This window comes from Brassica napus, chromosome C9, assembly GCF_020379485.1.
Source record: "Brassica napus cultivar Da-Ae chromosome C9, Da-Ae, whole genome shotgun sequence".
Classification (NCBI taxonomy): domain Eukaryota; kingdom Viridiplantae; phylum Streptophyta; class Magnoliopsida; order Brassicales; family Brassicaceae; genus Brassica; species Brassica napus.
Genome location: NC_063452.1, coordinates 49,988,097 through 50,006,555, shown reverse-complemented (window position 1 = coordinate 50,006,555; position 18,459 = coordinate 49,988,097). Strand labels below are relative to the sequence as shown.

Sequence of the window (18,459 nt, the reverse complement as noted above, 5' to 3'; positions counted from 1 at the left end):
TTCTCCTAGGCGACTCATAAGGCGATTCCTCCATTCTCCACTGTGTCGTCCCTTCTCGCCGCTCACCGGCATCTTATTAGGCGTCGGCTCCTCACCCTCTACTCATCTACACCCTTTTCTCTGGCGACGAAGATGAAGAAGAAGAAACCCAAGAAGTCTCCGGGGAAATTCCCTCCTAAGAGGCCCTCTCCGGCGAAATCGTCCCCACCCTCGTTGTCTGATGCGGTAGATCTTGTAATTCACTCCGATCTGATTGTTTCTGATTCCCAATCTTGCCTCCCCGCCGGTGCGGTTGCTCAACAATCCGAAGGAGCTGCAGACCTAGTTGCTACCTCCGCTGATGCTTCGTCCAATCAGACAGTGATCACCGCCTCCTCGACCAATCCTTCTTATGCAAACGAAGTCTCTGTAATTGTGCCTGAGTCGAGCTCCGCTTCACCGCAGAGCACCTCTGCCACAGATCACGAAGAGCCAGCAAGCATTGCGTGCAAAGCGGCTCCTTTAAACCCCCACGAATCAGCTACTGTCGAGTCGAGCCCTGCCTCTCCAAAGAGCTCCTCCGCCGTAGCACCGGTTGAGCTACCTATCGGCGACGATAAAATGGCTCCCTCCTCTCCCTTACCTCTAGCTACTGCTGATGCCAACGACGGTTCGAGCTCGCAGTTAGCTTCTGGTGAAACCGAAACTGAGAGCCACTTTGTCCGGGATAAGTCAGCGAAAGGTGTTAGTGTTGCTGTCGGTGCGTTTCAACCGCCACTGAATGCGGTTCTCCAGGATCCTGGTAAAGCCATCGACCCACCAAAACCCGACTGGTGCGCCCACGCCAAAGGTATTGGAAAGAGGCTTTCAAAGAAAGGTGAAGCTTACACTCTACCCTCCGGAGAAGCGTGTATCAGGATTCCGAACTCCGTCATAGAAAAGAACAGGAAGTCTTGGGAGCCGTTTGTCATTGGAAAATTCTACTCTGACCCTCCCTCCCAAGGCACTCTGCATAACATCGTCAATGGTATCTGGAGTAAACACCATAGGGACATTGTGGTGTCGAAAATGGAAGTCTTCTCTTTTCTGTTTTGCATTCCTAATGCGGCGACGAGGAATAGAGTCATAAAACAAAAATTATGGCAAATAGAAGGCCAGACAATGTTTGTAGACAAATGGGAACCTGGAGTGGTACCTGTCAAGCCAGAGCTCACCTCAGCTCCCATTTGGCTCGAGCTAAGGAAGGTCCCCTTCCAGTTCTTCAATGAAGATGGAGTGGAACAGATTGCGGGACTGGTTGGTCACCCTGAGTTCCTTCATCCAGCGACTTCTAACAAGACTAATTTGGAAGTTGCCAAAGTTTTTACTGTCATTGATCCCAGGAAGCCTCTCCCGGAGGCGGTAAATGTTCAGTTTGACTCAGGAGAAATCTGTAGAGTGTTGGTATCAAGTCCTTTGATGCCTCCGGTTTGTGACCTTTGCAAGGAGATTGGCCACATTTCCAAGCGCTGTCCGAAAATCCCCAAGACCTGTGCGTACTGCAAATCCCCTGATCATGCTCTACCTCACTGTCCAAAGAAGGTTAGGCAGGAGGGCCAAGGAAAAAAGACTAGGCGTGGAAGATCAAAGGACAAAAGGACTGAGGTAGGTGTTAGTTACAACTCTATTTTGCCTCGTTATGCCCCTCCAAAAGATCAGGAGCAGCCTCGAGTTTAGAAGTCTTTGGCTTGTGGAGGTGAGCTCAAGTGGATCCCAACGAACTCCCCTGCCAACCAAGCCATTACTTCAGGTTCTCTACAGGTGGAGGTTGCTACGAACTCCAAGCTCAGAACAGCAACTGATAGGGTAATCGGCGAGACTAGCGGCACTGTTCCGATTGCGCAAAGAGAGCTGCCAAGGAGTAGCTCCCGCTCTGATCAGTCTGACGTCTAACCAGACTCCTCGGACGTAGAGTCTGTTGACTCAGAACTTGAAGAAGGCGAGTTCAGCAAGCATGAACCAGATTTTGAAGTAGTGCGGAACAGGAAAAGATTCTCAGGTCAGAAAGGGAAACGGGGCAGGCGCCACAAAATAAATTAATTTATGTCGACATATATTTTTTGCTGGAATGTAAGCGGTCTTAATAAATTCAATCACCGCAGCGGATTACGTAAATGGTTTCGGAAAAATAATCCTCTTTTTGGTGGTCTGCTCGTGACTCATGTCAAGCAGCCTAAAATGCAAAAAATTGTTTCGGATATCTTCCCGGGGTGGTCTTCTGTTGATAACTACGTTTTTTCACCTCTGGATAAAATTTGGCTAATCTGGCACCCGTCTATTTTGGTCACAGTTATTTAGAAATCTCTTCAGATGGTCACTGTTGCTGTTACATGGCCCTCTCCTCAGTCAAACCTCATCATCTCGATCATCTATGCTTCGAATGATGCGGCGGAAAGGACCTTGCTATGGTCTGAACTTCTAGATCTCGCTACTACCCACAGACTGGGCTCCAAGGCATGGTTAATTCTTGAAGATTTTAACCAGATAAGAGACCCTCTTGAGCACTCGATCCCTGCGACTCTAAATATGGATAAGAGGATAAGAGATTTCAACCAATGCTTGTTTGATATAAATGTGGAGGACCTGAACTTAAGAGGAAACACTTTCACTTGGTGGAATAAGCGCAAGAGCTCTCCAATATCTACGAAGCTAGACCGCTGCCTTGTAAATGGAGAGTGGCACTCAGTTTTCCCTGCTTTGGTTGCTCTCTTCGGTAATCCTGATTTCTCGGACCATGCAGTCATTACAGTCTCTCTTGAGCCTGGTCAGCAAAGGGCTAAGAAGCCGTTTAGATTCTACAACTTTTTCATCCAGAGCCCGGACTTCCTCGACATGATCGCTGAGAACTGGTATTCTTTCAACGTCATAGGTTCTGCGATGTTCAGAGTCTCTAGAAAGCTCAAACTACTAAAGCAAAGCATCAGAACCTATAGTCATCAAAACTTCTCTGGTATTGAAAAAAAGACAGCTGCTGCGCACGAGTTTCTTTTGGGGGCTCAGTCAGCCATGCTTGCTGATCCAACAACAGATAATGCTTCCTTTGAGCTCCAAGCTCTGAGTGCTTGGGAAGAACTATTGGCTGCAGAGACGGTGTTCTTCTATCAACGGTCCCGCATCACTTGGTTATCTCTTGGTGAGGGGAACTCTAGTCTGTTTCATAGGTATGCTGCTTCTCGTCAAGCTCTGAACCATATCAACTACTTAATCTCTGATTCAGGGGAGCGTATTGAGTCTCAAGAGGGTATTCAACAGCTCTGCGTAAACTACTTCTCTGATCTCCTTGGTAGCCCGGTCTCTGCCCCGATGTTTATCCAAAGTGACCTCGACCTCCTGTTTGACTTCAAGTGCTCAGCTGAGCAGATTAAGAGTTTTGAAAAAAAATTCTCCGGTGAGGACGTCAGGAACGCTTTCTTCTCTCGCCGAGAGATAAAACCGGTGGCCCTGATGGCTACTCCTCTGAATTCTTCACAGCAACATGGTCTATTATTGGTCCCGAAGTTACTGAGGCAGTCCTCGAATTCTTCAACTCCGGAACGCTCCTCAAACAGTGGAACTCAACCTCTTTGGTTCTTATACCGAAGAAACTGAACGCCTCGACAACTGCTGATTTCAGACCTATATCTTGTCTCAATACGGTCTACAAAGTAATTTCTAATATGCTGGCTTCTAGACTCAAGGAAATTCTCCCTCTGATGATTTTGAAATCTCAGTCGGCGTTCATTCCCGATCGTCTTCTAGCGGAGAATGTTTTGCTGGCCACGGATCTTGTGAATGGCTATCACAACCGTTCCCTATCACCCCGTGGTATGCTTAAAATCGACCTGAGGAAGGCTTTTGACTGCATAAGGTGGGATTTCATCCTAGCATCATTACGAGCCTTAGCTATCCCGGAGAGTTACATTCAACTGATCTCAGAATGCCTCACCTCGCCCTCCTTCTCTGTCTCCATCAATGGGGTTTCAGGGGGCTTCTTTAAAAGCACCAAGGGGATCCAGCAGGGTGATCCACTATCACCGTATTTATTTGTCTTGGCTATGGAATGTCTGTCTCGGCTTCTCATGTCTCGCTACGAGATGGGTGCTATTGGCTATCACCCCGGACTAAAGATCTCACATCTTATGTTTGCAGATGATGTCATGGTCTTCTTCGACAGGAGCAGCGACAGCTTACATGGGATCTCGGAGTGTCTTGATGACTTTGCTTCCTGGTCGGGACTGGAAATGAACCCTTCTAAAACTGAGCTCTTTACGTCGGGTCTCGATCAAGGCGAATCAACAGCAGATATGGATTCACCTCCAGTGCTCTCCCCATCCGGTATCTTGGGCTGCCACTGATGAGCCAAAAGCTTAAGATTGGGGAGTATGCGCCGTTGATTAACAAGATAAACCTCAACTTTCAATCATGGTCAGTTAAGCTCCTATCCTTTGCTGGAAGACTGCAATTACTGAAAACGGTTATATTTGGGACTGTAAATTTTTGGGCCTCTGCTTTCATGCTACCGAAGGGCTGCATAAAGTAAATTGAGACATTATGCTCCCAGTTTCTATGGTCGGGAAACATTGAAAAGCGTGGATTAGCAAAAATTGCTTGGACCACGGTTTGCTTGCCAAAAACAGAGGGAAGCTTAGGCGTAAGAAGCTTCTTGGAGTGGAACAAAGTCTTGTGCTCAAAGTTCATCTGGATCCTCCTGTCAAAAACCCCTTCTCTTTGGTCTGATTGGCACTGGAACAAGCACCTGCAGGAACACTCCTTCTGGACCATCGAGCCGTCAACTACTGACTCTTGGGCTTGGAGAAGGCTACTGAAGCTCCGCGATCTGGCTCTTCAGTTTTGCAAAGTGTCGCTAGGTAACAGGAAGGGCACAGTTTTTGGTTCAATGCTTGGTCTCCTCTCAGTCAGCTCATTACACACATCGGACCGCAAGGCCCTAGAGCTCTACGGTTGAGATGGGACGATGTAGTAGCAGATGCGCTTCAAGATTCAACTTGGATTCTTCCACATCCAAGATCACAGCAGGAATTGGACCTTCACTCTTATCTTACAACCATTTCTCTGCCTCTGTCCCCTGATATTGATGATAACTATGAATGGATTGCTGGTGATTCTCCTTTGCGTGTTTTCAGGTCCTCAACGACATGGGAGATTTTAAGGCCAAGACAAGATGAAGTGGACTGGCATGATGTTGTATGGTTCAAGGGAGCGATACCCAAGCACTCTTTCACGATGTGGGTGGCCAACTACGACAGACTGCCTACTAGGAGCAGGCTAGCGGCTTGGGGAATGGCCATCGCTACGGACTGCCCCTTCTGTTCGAGGAGCATAGAAACCAGAGATTACTTATTCCTGCGATGCGAGTACAACCCGTATGTTTGGAGAGAGGTCTTCATCAGATGTCACCCTCCGGTATCAACCTTTACGGATTGGTCAGAACTCCTATCTTGGATAAGAGCTGTTGGGCCTGCGAAGCTGAAGCTCATGCGGAAGCTTGCTACTCAAACGGTCATCTTTCATCTTTGGAAACAAAGAAACAATTTGATCCATAACCAAATCTCACTCCCGCATGCATCAGTGTTCTATTCTGTTGATAAGGAGATGAGAAACATTATTTCAGCTAGGAAGCATAGGAAGCAATTCCAATCGCTCATGACCTCCTGGCTGAAATGATCATTTAGGTGTTAATGTTATTGTCAAATGGTGATTCATCTTGTTTTTATTTTTTTGCCAAGATGGAACAAATTTAAGATCTTGCTCTTGTAAAATCTTCTTTTCATTCTAATGATATTTACAATTTAGCAAAAAAAAAAATATAGTTACGAGCGATAAAGTAAGTAAAATACATTTCACTTGATTGGTTCAATGATAGCAGAAGTTAGAGTAAATAAAATTTCCTCCCAAAATATATCGCTAAATGTGACATTCAATCACAATCGAGATGTATACCATCATAGGGGGACAAGTTTTGTTTCTCTAGTAGTATATAATCAAGGTGATTACAAACATCTTGAACTTGATTAAGGTGAAATATATAATACATTCTCTAAGTACGGTATGGTACCATTACCATCCACGTAAGAAAGCTTACCGGCATAAAATATATGATTTTGAATAAAATATAATCAATTAATACACTGTAATTAGGACATATCTATGCGATCCGTGAAATTAGGAATGCTATGTTGTAGTAAACTCGATAGGTACATTTTTTCATTGACACGTTCCAAGATTCTTCATACAAAAATAAATTGTACATTTTAAAAATATTCATTTTTTTTTTGAATGATTCATTATTGTATTTTGAATAAAGGACAACTCAGCTCGTTAGATTCGGATTTGTTATATGTTTAACTTAAAACCAATAGGTGATTAGTGGATTGGCCCTAACCCTTTATATATTACTTAATGTTTCTTAGAATTTCCGATGCGGGATATATATCCCTAATATCCCTCTTCGAGATGATGGCTCTTATCGGCCAGAAATCTCAGAACTTTAGGACATTTATATTCGGTCGAGCGAGTTTAACACAACCTTTATACCCGGTTGAAAAGGTTAATCACGACCTTTTATATCCGGTCGGAAGGGTTAATTTTTAATCTTTTAATTTTAATTAGGAGTTTAGGGTATTTAGGATCTGACTTCTGATACCATGTTATATTCAGGTTTAATTATGAGTTTCCAACTTAAAACAATTTGGTGATCAGTTGATTGACTCTAACCTTTTATATATTATTTAATATCCCTTAAAAATTCTGATGTGTGATGTATATCCATAATGCAGCTACATATACTGTGAACTATTGGGACACCATTTAATATTTAAATAAAAACTGCAAGTCTCATTAAGCACTGTGCAGAAGAGAACGTTGTCAAATAAAACAGTGATTTGATTAGATCTTAGATCTTCTTAAATCATTTATGGGTTTATGATTACTATAATGAAGAACATTTTGGGTTCAACTAATCGTACATTTCAATCTTCCGGAAATGTGACTGGTTGATTATCTGGAGCTCCACGACGATAAACATACCGTGATTGATGTGTTTTGTAAACTTCTTCTGTGATGAGACTCTTAATCTTCCTTTACTATCGTGAAATGAACTTTTGTTTCTCAGTGATTAACCATGTAAACTATCTTGTATCAATGCTATAAACCAACCAAATAACAGAAGACAGACTTATAAAATTTTATATGTAATGAAATATCTAAGCTATGGTTAATAATACTATAATTGTTTGGTTTATGATCTGATTTTCTTATTTTAAACGCTCATTTCGTTATTTTATTCCAAAAGCTATGTTTTGAAACATAGATCAGATTAGTAAAATTTCGACTATACAAAACGTCACTGTGTACGTTACCAAACCGATTGAGAAAGAGAGCCCATCGAAGATCTCACGTGCATATTCGCCATTAAATTATAGGGGATTGATCGGACGTAGGTAAATCTGCCACGTAAACAAATCATAATAGAGAAGACAGATTCCTCGAGATCTTAAAAGAAAAACAATTAAAGTGGGAGACCGACCAATGATAATGCAAAACGCGCATCTTACGTGGACCCCTTCGTACAACTTGGCCATGTAAGTTAACGCTGATCTCGACCGTTCATTTGGCGGCTCCTTTTTTCTGATCTGACACACAAAATCCCAAATTGTGAAAATACAATAATACAGCAGTATCAGTAACGTACATGTTTTTATAATATTATAATTAGGATGTTGAAAATTTTGTTATTACTCTGCGAGGCATCGTGTACTCCCAGAAAATGTCAACTTCGTTTATTATTTTAAAATTAAATAAATAAAATCATTTTCTTGGGTTTCGGAGACAATTATTTCTGTATTTCATAATATATCAGTGTGTTCACCATCATTATTATGTTGTAATCATATCAGTTCCGGAGTTATTATAATAAATGATACTACTACTTTAAAACTTTAAAAGATATAAACTCAAAATATAAAATTTTACTATTGACTAGTTATTAGATACTACTCCTCCTTCCGTTTTTTAATGATGGGATTTTTAGAAAAAAATTTGTTTCGCAAAGACGTATTTTTTGTGTTTTTTATGAAAAAATTGTAAACTTCAAAAAAATTAATTGACTTTACTTAATAACTATTGGTTAAAAGTTATTAAAAAATGAAAATTACATAAAACAATACATTTATTATGATAGTTTTAAAGTGTTTTCTTAGTATGTGTGAAAATGCTAAAAAAATTATATTTGTGGAACGGATGAAGTATGTTTTAGCCAGAGAAAACAGTGAAATTAAAATAAACTTAATCATTTTTAATTTGTATAAAAACTCTATAGCCTTATTCAGTCAGAAACAGATAAAATATCTGACCAGGTTAATCAAACTTTACACAGCAGTATTTGCACTAAGACTACGCATTTACATAAAAAAAACACACATGAGATAATTTATTCTCAGTTACTTTTTTTCTACCAATCATGAAAAAGGAAGATTATTATTCTACTTTACTCCCATTTTTCTGTCTTTTCTTGATTGAGAGTCAAATTTCTACTGTGTATTTGAAGTTGAACATAGAATAAAAAATATAATTAAATAAAATAAAAATTTATTCATTATTCTCATTTGCCTTGGTTTATTTCTTTAGACGGGAAGTTTTTTTTTTACTACTAAGTATTATGCATGAATGTAACTTTGCAAGGTGAAAAAGAGAAAATCCAATCTTTTAATTTCTGTAATGTAAAAATAGACACCATCACCCAAAATTATAATTTCTCAAAAACAGAACTATAAGAGCCCAAATCATCTCCTCCCTCTCTACATATTTCTTCTTCTCTCTTTTTCTTTTTACTCGAGTAAGATTTTAGAAACTGGTTTCTCGTTTACTTTTCTTTCTATTTAAGGGTTCATTTGCTTCTTCTTGCACACTATAGTTTTTCCGAATTGGGTAAGCTCCAAGGTAGCTTCTTCAGTAGTATTATTATTATTTTCAATTTTTGTAGCCATATGTTTATTTTCCCGAGAAATTTTATCCACACCCAGATCTTTAAATCTCAACTCTGAGTCTCTGATACTTATAAACTTACTCATGCTTTAGTTTCCACCAAATCTGGAAAACCAATAGATTTCTTCTGCAGAATCTCAGAGCTATACCCAGATCTTGCCTAGATTTTACCATGGATTCTCTCAACTCTTTTCCAAAAGTTTGAAACTTTTCTAGATTCCTTGAAGTGGGTCTAAGCAACGCTTCGAAGATATTCTGATGATTTCTATAATCAAAATAAAAACGAAGTATCATTTGACATTTTTCTTCCTTTGATTCACCTATCTCTTCAAACCCAAGAACTCTGATTCTCTTCTCCCGTTGAACTCTGTCGGTATGTTTTGTTTTTATAAATCTTAAAAGACAAAAAAAAAAACAGAGCTAGGTTTTACTTTTTTCGGACATGGAGATTCTGAGACCGACAACTTCACATGTCTCCGGTGGGAACTGGCTCATGGAGGAGACCAAGAGCAACGTCGCAACTGCCCGTGAGTCTACCACGTGGACGGCGGCGGAGAATAAGGCGTTCGAGAATGCTCTGGCGATTTACGACGATAACACCCCTGATCGGTGGCAGAAGGTAGCGGCGGTTATCCCGGGGAAGACCGTGAGTGATGTCATCAGACAGTATAACGAGCTGGAAGCTGACGTCAGCAACATCGAGGCCGGTTTAATCCCTGTTCCCGGTTACCTCACCTCGCCGACTTTCACTCTGGATTGGGCCGGTGGTGGAGGTGGATGTAACGGATTCAAACCAGGTCATCCGGTTGGTAATAAACGGTCTCCGGCCGGTAGATCGCCGGAGTTGGATCGGAAGAAAGGTGTTCCTTGGACGGAGGAAGAACACAAGTAAGCCTCTGTTCTTTTACGGTTTACCGGGAACTGAAATTAAACCTGAATAATATGGGTTACTAGTCATGCAAACTCATATAATAGTTGAGCATAAATTTTGAGTTTATTTGGTGAAAGATCCAACATCTACGTTACTAGTTTAAAAAAAATGAAAACTAGATATCATTGTGATATATACAACTTTATGAAAATATCTTTAGTTCGATATTTGTCACACACTCACACTCACGCTACTTCTAATGGACTTAAAGAGACGCATGCATAGTCGTAGTTTGGTTTATTTATTAAATAGATACATTTTGATATATATTTTTGTGAATTGTGATGTATATATGTTTATGAAAATATATTTGATACAAATTTTTGTGACAAACACAGGTTATTTCTAATGGGTTTGAAGAAATACGGGAAAGGGGATTGGAGGAACATATCTAGGAACTTTGTGATAACAAGAACGCCAACGCAAGTCGCTAGTCACGCCCAAAAGTACTTTATACGACAACATTCTGGCGGCAAAGACAAGAGACGAGCAAGCATTCACGACATAACCACCGTAAATCTCGAGGACGAAGCTTCTTTAGAGACGAACAAGAACTCCTTGGTTGGACGAGAACAGCATTCAAGACTAGGAGGGTTTCCTTGGAGCCAAATGGACAATACTGGAACTCATGCAGACGCTTTCAACATAACGATAGGTAACGCTCTTAGTGGCGTTAACTCGTACGGCCAGGCTATGCTAGGGCCGTTTAACACGAACGCTGATTCTTGCTACGATGCGCAGAGCACAATGTTTCAGCTATAGCAAGTTGTGATACTCTAATTGGGTATAAGTTAAATTCTTAACTTTTCATTTGGACGGAACAATCGTATTTGAAAATTGTACGTATAATAAACGTCCATTGTTTTGATTGATTCCAATTTAAAATAGCTAATAAATGTTTCGTGACAATGACTAATTTTTTAATTAGTTTGGTAAATGTTTTGCTACTCAGCTACAACTTACAACTAAAGGTTCAAATGAGGTTTTAGCTAATTTTATTAACATTACTTAGCTGCATATGCATAATCACAATTAAAATTAGATAGTGTGCGCAAGCTTAAGTGTTAGTTGTTGATGGAAACACACACCAAAATAAAATTATTTCTGTTATACAAGTTGCAGCCAAAAGGTTCAAAAAGTCACAAACTTGGTCATCTCCAATATCCAAAGCTTGTCGTTTAATGTTTGAATAACTTATGCATTACAATATGTCATTATTCGTTGTTTGTCTCAATCAAGCCATCTGTTTCAACAACCACTTGAAGTTATAACAGTGGACACAGTGTTTGATATTTAAAAGACATTTCACTTATTTTATGTAAAAAGAAGTATCAAGTTTTTATTTTCAATAAATATACATAAAACCTAAAACCAATACTTTTTTATAGAATTCCAGAAAATGATGATACATCAGAAACATACTTGAAAAATCCAAGCCAGCATACATAAACAAAACCAACTGAAACAATTAAACTAATCATAAAACCCTAAAAAACAACTCAAATCGGCTTCTTCGCCATAAAATCCCATACTTCAGCTTGATTACCCGGCAACCGAGGAATATTATAAGGGACTTGATAACCCGTGAACGGGTTAACATTAAAAGATGCAGGCCTCTGTACAACCGGTTCAATATAATAAGGTGCTTGCCTCTGCATAAACTGAGTACTCTCGTTTCCCTTCGACATCATGAAGCCTTGATTTACTCCAGAGTCAGCAAAATTCTCCACTAGAATCGGCTCCATTGGAATCTGATCATCATGAGGCGAGAACAACGGGAAACTCATATTATTATATGGGAACATCAAGCACTGTTGCTGCTGATGACCAGCAAAGTATTGTGACACGTAATATGGATCCATTAAATTCTGCGGGGTTTGTGGCTCCATGACTTGATGCTGAGCCGTAATCGCATTACGATTCTGTCTCATTATAGCTTCATGCAACTTGTTTCCCACGTCATCGAAAATCCCACGTAGCTGCTCTTGTGAACACTTCTCTAGCCTCTCCTCCCAACAACAATACTTATTCTTGTTATTCATCCCTCTCTTATTATTATTATTAGTATTCTCCGTCTCTTTTGCCTTACCTTTATCGTTAACGAAAGTCTCGACGTGGGCTTCTTTCCTGCAGCTGTTGGAGACTGTGTCTCTGTACCTGCGTATGATGTCTCTGGCTTTGGTCTCGTCCTCCGGCCATATCTCAGGTTTGGAAATCAACTCATCGGTCGCTTTGGTGGGCCCGTAGACGATGATACATGTCTGGACGCCGCAGAGAGTTGAGAACTCACCTGCCTTCTTGTAAAGACAGGCTCTCCTCTTCTTGTAAGTGGTCATCCTTGTCTTATCGTTCGTTATCCTTTGTAAGTCCACGACTTTCTCATGCGCCATCTTTTGTACCCTCATTTCTTATTGCTATTACACAAAAACATATAAACATATGAACCTTTTCCGTACCCAAAAAACATAGATACATATATATAGAGACTAATTGATATTCTTTTGGAACAGTCGTTCATGTTTATAGCTGTTTAGGTATAGAAAACTCTGGTTATATAGATCTTAGTTGTCTCTAAGACATGTTAACCCCATTAAATCAAAATCATCCAATTGTGCAAAAGAAATTTGAAATTCATTCTCAACTAAACCAGCAAAACGCAAAGCAAGAGCAGAGTATTTTGTTATGAACATGTGTATACAATTTTATCCAAAAGACCGAATTCTTACTTGGATATCGAAGCAAGCTTTCAACGAGTTTCTTTGCGAAAACATCGGAATAATGGTTATATATGCTAGGTTTTATACCTTGAGCTTGATTTAGTTTGTCTTTAAGGAAGGAAAAAAGATCATGAGATATAATTACCATTAATTGAAGATGAGAGTTTAGGAAAGAAAATGATATATGGAATATTTAGTTTGCTAAAATGGAAAATATACATTTCATAATAATTAAAGCACAGTTAATTTAATAGTTTCCTCATTAGTTAGGCGACTTGATGTTCTTTTTTATGCATTTCATAATAGGTACAATATATATACACTAAGGAAATATACGTCTGTATATTCAGTATTCGTATATAATGACTAGATTCTAACTCGCGTAGGCGCGTGGGTGTTTTATTTCGTTTTCATATTTTTGAACTTTTTTTATATTATTGAATGTATATACTTTATACACTTACCAACTGAAAATATTTGTTTAGTATGTTTTTAAAACCAACACAATTTTATAGCAGAAATCTATAGTAGTTTTATATATTCTAGTAGTTTATATAAATATTTGTATTGTTAGATTTCATTTAAATAAAAACTATATCAAATATTTATTAAGAAACAAATTTGCAAATAAATTTTGTTTTCGTAACAATGTGATATTAATTTTTTTTTTCATCCAACGTGATATTAATTTATTATTACATCATTCGTATTTTACATTTTTAGTTCTTAGTACATATTTGTGCTAATCAAAAGTGGTTAATAATGTATAATTCAAACAAATGGGCCAAGCTCTAGATAATATAAAAAGACTAAGCCTAAATTTGGTACTAAACAGATTAATCCGGGAAAAAGAAGAAAATAAACATACATTGTTATGAAATAACTTATAATTTATAGTATCGAGAAATTTAAATAAGAGTAGAATTTAATACCCGTAGGAAGCAAATAACACTACTATGAGTGAGAGAGTTTATTATAAGTAAGAAGAAGAAGATGTAATGGTTCTTTGATTATAAACTCTTGTTCTTGTTTTTTTGGTGTACAAAAGAGTGAGATGAGTGATGGTATTTATAGTGAACAACAATGCATAAAATATCAAAGATGGTGCTTGATTTGGTAAATGAGTGGGTGATCATAGTGCTTGATGAGTAGATGATCATAGTGCTTAAGTTGGTAAAGGGGTGGAGGATCATTTCAAAGTTTATCTTATAACACTCCCCCTTGATCATCCATCTTGTATTAAATTAAGTTTCGTAATACTCCCCTTGGGAACCGGTGTCACTCTCCGCTCTCGCTCAACGTCTTTGTTGCCTCGTTAAAAACCTTTCTAGGAAAACCCAATGGGAAAAACCATAGTTAGGTAAAAAGAGTACAACTACGTAAGCTCCCCCTCGATTGAGCAATCATAGATCCTTCTGATGACGCATTCCAATGTTATGGACATGTTTTCTGAATACCGAAGTAGAAAGTGATTTTGTGAAGAGGTCGGCTGCATTGTCGCATGATCGAACATATCTTACTTCAATCTCTTTATTCTTCTCGAGCTCTTGAGTATATGAGAAGAACTTCGGAGGTATATGTTTGGTTCTATCGCTTTTGATATATCCTTCCTTCGTTTGAGCAACACATGCCGCGTTATCTTCATATAGAATAGTTGGCCCCGTACTTTTGTCAATCCCACTACTTGAACAAATGTGTTGGCTTATAGATCTTAGCCATACACATTCTTTACTTGCTTCATGGAGTGCGATGATCTCAGCATGATTTGAAGAGGTAGCCACAAGCGTTTGTTTCTGAGAACGCCAAGATATAGCAGTGCCTCCGATAGTAAAAACATATCCTGTTTGCGATCGGGCTTTGTGTGGATCTGAAAGATATCCTGCATCTGCAAAACCAACCATTTGACCATTTGAATCCTTAGGGTAAAATAAGCCTAAATCAATAGTCCCTTGTAGGTAACGAAAGACATGTTTAATTCCATTCCAATGTCTTCGTGTTGGAGATGAGCTAAATCTTGCTAGAAGATTAACAGCGAATGATATATCAGGCCGTGTACAATTTGCAAGGTACATCAACGCTCCAATTGCACTTAGATATGGTACTTCCGGACCAAGTATCTCTTCTTTTTCCTCAGGTGGTCGAAATGGATCACTTTCAATGTTAAGTGATCTAACGACCATCGGGGTGCTAAGAGGAGTTGATTTATCCATGTTAAATCGTTTCAACACTCTTTTAGTGTATGTGGATTGATGCACAAATATACCATTTTGTGAATGTTCTATTTGTAGGCCAAGACAATACTGTGTCTGTCCAAGATCTTTCATCTCAAATTCTCCTTTGAGATAGTCTGATGCCTTTTGTATTTCTTTTTGAGTTCCAATAATATTTAGATCATCAACATATACCGCGATTATCACAAATCCGGATGTTGTTTTCTTGATGAAAACACATGGGCATATAGGATCATTCACATATCCTTCTTTTGTTAAATGTTCACTGAGACGATTGTACCACATACGTCCAGATTGTTTTAACCCATATAATGATCTTTGCAATTTTATTGCACATAACTCTTTAGGTTTGGAACTTAATGCTTCTGGCATTTTAAATCCATCAGGGATTTTCATGTAGATATCAGTATCTAATGATCCGTATAGATAAGCTGTAACAACATCCATGAGACGCATCTCAAGATTTTTATCAGCGGCTAGACTCATCAGGAATCTAAATGTGATCGCATCCATTACAGGAGAATATGTTTCCTCATAATCAATACCAGGTCTTTGAGAAAATCCTTGGGCTACAAGGCGAGCTTTATACCTTGTAATCTCATTTTTCTCATTTCGTTTTCGAACGAAAATCCATCTGTACCCAACTGGTCTCACATCTTCAGGTGTGAGTACAATAGATCCAAACACTTTTCGTTTGTTAAGCGAATCAAGTTCGATTTGTATTGCTTCTTTCCATTTATTCCAATCATGTCTCTTTTGACATTCATATATGGATTTCGGTTCTGGATCATCGGTATCTTCATTTACCTCACCTGACACGATATATGAGAAAGCATCATCAAGATCATTTTGTTCATTTCTATTCCATATCCTTTTATTATGGATGTAATTAATAGAAATCTCATGATTATCTTTCGATTCATGATGCTCTGATTCATCAGAGTCCTTATCATTTATTTCTCCCAAAATATTTTCTGCTATTTTGGGTGCATCATATATTTCAGCTTTCTTCTGTTTCCTAGGATTCTTATCCTTAGAACCAGCAGGTCTACCACGCTTCAGGCGTGTTTTTGGCTCTCGTGTGTCATCCTCCTTTTCTTGTTCATTTGGCATTTTGATACGAGCAGGAGCATTTGCAGCTGGTATATGAGATTTAGTTACCGTCTTGGTATCTGCAAATGCATCAGGTAGCTGGTTAGCTATACTCTGTAAATGCATAATTCGCCGAACTTCTAGTTCTGACTCTTTAGTAGGAGGATCAAGATATAACAATGATGGTACACTCCATTTTATATCACTTCCAACATTTTTGTTTTCTCCCCCTAGAACTGGGAATACATTTTCGTCAAAATGACAATCAGCAAAACGTGCTGTAAATACGTCACCAGTCTGTGGTTCTAGGTATCTTATAATTGATGGAGAATCACAACCAACATATATTCCCAACCTTCTTTGTGGTCCCATCTTTGTTCGTTGTGGTGGTGCTACAGGCACATATACCGCACAACCAAAGATTCTAAAGTGGGAAATGTTTGGTTCTCGACCAAACGCTAACTGAAGTGGGGAATACTTATGGTATGCACTCGGTCTGATCCGAATGAGTGCTTCTGCATGCAAAATGGCATGTCCCCATACAGAGGTTGGAAGTTTTGATCTCATGATCAATGGTCTTGCAATCAATTGCAGACGCTTAATTAAAGATTCAGCCAAACCATTTTGCGTATGAACATGAGCAACCGAATGTTCAACTTCAATTCCCATTACCATACAATAGTCATTGAATGCTTGGGATGTGAATTCACCAGCGTTGTCTAGTCTAACTCTTTTAATAGTATAATCAGGAAACTGTGCTCGCAGTTTGATTATCTGAGTTAGAAATCTCGCAAATGCCACATTTCGAGATGATAATAGACAAACGTGTGACCATCTACTGGATGCGTCAATTAATACCATAAAATAGTGGAATGGTCCACATGGTGGATGTATCGGTCCACATATATCACCTTGAATTCTTTCAAGGAACTTTGGTGATTCTTTCTCGATTTTGGTTGGCGATGGCCTTACGATCAATTTTCCTAGAGAACATGCAACACATGTCATTTTATTCCCTTGAGAAATCTCCTGGATTTTCAGTGAATGACCATGTGAGCTCTCTATGATTCTACGCATCATTGTACTGCCTGGATGGCCAAGGCGATCATGCCATAACGTGAACTCTTCTGGGTTCCGTTTTACTACAAGATTTGATTCGATCTCATCGATATAAGTATGATGTAATCCCGAAGGAAGTTCTGGAAACTTTTCCAATATGTGTTTTCTGCCACATTTTTCAGAAATTACATACATGTATTTCTTTCCATCCTCAGTTGCAGACTGAGTATCATATCCGTGAAGATATATGTCTTTAAAACTCAACAAATTCCTTTTAGAACTCGGAGAATATAAAGCATTATTTATGGAAAATTTTGTTCCATTCGGCAAAGTAAAGTTTGCTTTACCAGTTCCTTCAATCACGTCTGCAGGACCTGATATTGTATTGACGACAATTCTTGTCGGTTTTATATCAGAGAAATATCTCTTTTGTCTCAGAATAGTGTGCGTTGTTCCACTATCTGGTATGCATATTTCACGAATCCGTTTCTTGGATTTTGCTCCATTAGTATTTTGATCCATTTCTGAAATTATCATAAACATTAAATAAAAGTGAAACGTGAAATTTATTCATTGATTATATAAAGAAAACACACAATAATTATACATATATTTTTGTTAAAACAACATTATTCTTTGAAAAACATAATTATTATATATTAGAAATGAGGACTATTCAGCAGTCTTATTAGAAACATTTCCGTACTCTTCAAGAGTATTCTAGTCCAGCTCATTTGCGAAATCAGAGGATTCAAGGTATGAGGTCCCTTCAACGTTTTTCGTGAGGTTCATCTCTTTAGCCTTTCCTTTTATGGATTCTTGATATAACTTGCACAAATGTGGGGGAGTACGACATGTACGGGACCAATGTCCTTTACATCCACATTTGTAACATTTCCACTCTTCAAGAGCGTGAGGGAGATTGATTTCCTTCTGATGATCAAATCTGTCTTTCAAGGCTTGCCATAATACGGCTGGATCCTCAACGTCTCCATAGTCGTGAGTTAGATTCTCATCTAAATGCTTCTTCAGGAAGATTATCGCTTCGGCTATATGCTCGGGTGGCGATTTGTTGCCGACTATTATCGCTTCGGTTATATTTTTTTTTTATTACAAGATAAGGTTTCACATTTGTGACCCATCTGACATAATTTTCGCCGGTTTTTTTTTCAGAGCCGGGAACTGGAGTTTCTCGACGTTTGCCATTTGTAAAACGCAAAATAATAATTTTATTAGAACTTCATAATTTAAAAACCGTTTACATTAACCATACAAGCAATTACAAGGAGAAGCGATGTAAATAAAATTAAACCGATAATCATCTTAAATTCACTCGGAGTAAATTCTCCATCGAATAAACCATAAATAGAAACACAAATAAAAATGGCACATAAAAACAAAAGTGCGCGAATCATCTTTCTTGAAAAAT

The 18,459-nt window shown here is 38.7% G+C and overlaps 3 protein-coding genes across 3 annotated transcripts; 2 read left to right on the top strand and 1 right to left on the bottom strand.

The window, feature by feature from the left end:
* Positions 1-2,328: 2,328 nt before the first annotated feature.
* On the top strand, positions 2,329-5,682 carry LOC125592710. The gene is made up of 5 exons (XM_048768075.1): positions 2,329-3,385; positions 3,490-4,332; positions 4,428-4,486; positions 4,559-4,845; positions 4,914-5,682. The coding sequence occupies exons 1-5, from the start codon at positions 2,329-2,331 to the stop codon at positions 5,680-5,682; spliced, it is 3,015 nt and encodes a 1,004-aa protein (XP_048624032.1).
* A 3,073-nt stretch (positions 5,683-8,755) lies between these two features.
* Positions 8,756-10,849, top strand: LOC106361521 (transcription factor DIVARICATA). The gene is made up of 2 exons (XM_013801272.3): positions 8,756-9,888; positions 10,270-10,849. The coding sequence occupies exons 1-2, from the start codon at positions 9,443-9,445 to the stop codon at positions 10,691-10,693; spliced, it is 870 nt and encodes a 289-aa protein (XP_013656726.2). The 5' UTR covers positions 8,756-9,442; the 3' UTR covers positions 10,694-10,849.
* Positions 10,846-12,531, bottom strand: LOC106359114 (agamous-like MADS-box protein AGL82). Its single transcript, XM_013798867.3, has one exon. It carries the CDS (start codon positions 12,334-12,336, stop codon positions 11,431-11,433), a length of 906 nt encoding a protein of 301 aa, XP_013654321.3. The 5' UTR covers positions 12,337-12,531; the 3' UTR covers positions 10,846-11,430.
* Positions 12,532-18,459: the final 5,928 nt, after the last annotated feature.

Excerpts from the sequence above, each read along its gene's own strand:
- LOC106359114 (XM_013798867.3), bottom strand. The coding sequence starts at position 12,336 with ATGAGGGTACAAAAGATGGCGCATGAGAAAGTCGTGGACTTACAAAGG.
- LOC106361521 (XM_013801272.3), top strand. The coding sequence starts at position 9,443 with ATGGAGATTCTGAGACCGACAACTTCACATGTCTCCGGTGGGAACTGG. Across the intron at positions 9,889-10,269 it reads TGGACGGAGGAAGAACACAA|GTTATTTCTAATGGGTTTGA; the intron begins GTAAGCCTCTGT and ends TGACAAACACAG.
- LOC125592710 (XM_048768075.1), top strand. The coding sequence starts at position 2,329 with ATGGTCACTGTTGCTGTTACATGGCCCTCTCCTCAGTCAAACCTCATC. Across the intron at positions 3,386-3,489 it reads CTCAGCTGAGCAGATTAAGA|CAACATGGTCTATTATTGGT; the intron begins GTTTTGAAAAAA and ends AATTCTTCACAG. Across the intron at positions 4,333-4,427 it reads TCCAGTGCTCTCCCCATCCG|TTAAGCTCCTATCCTTTGCT; the intron begins GTATCTTGGGCT and ends AATCATGGTCAG.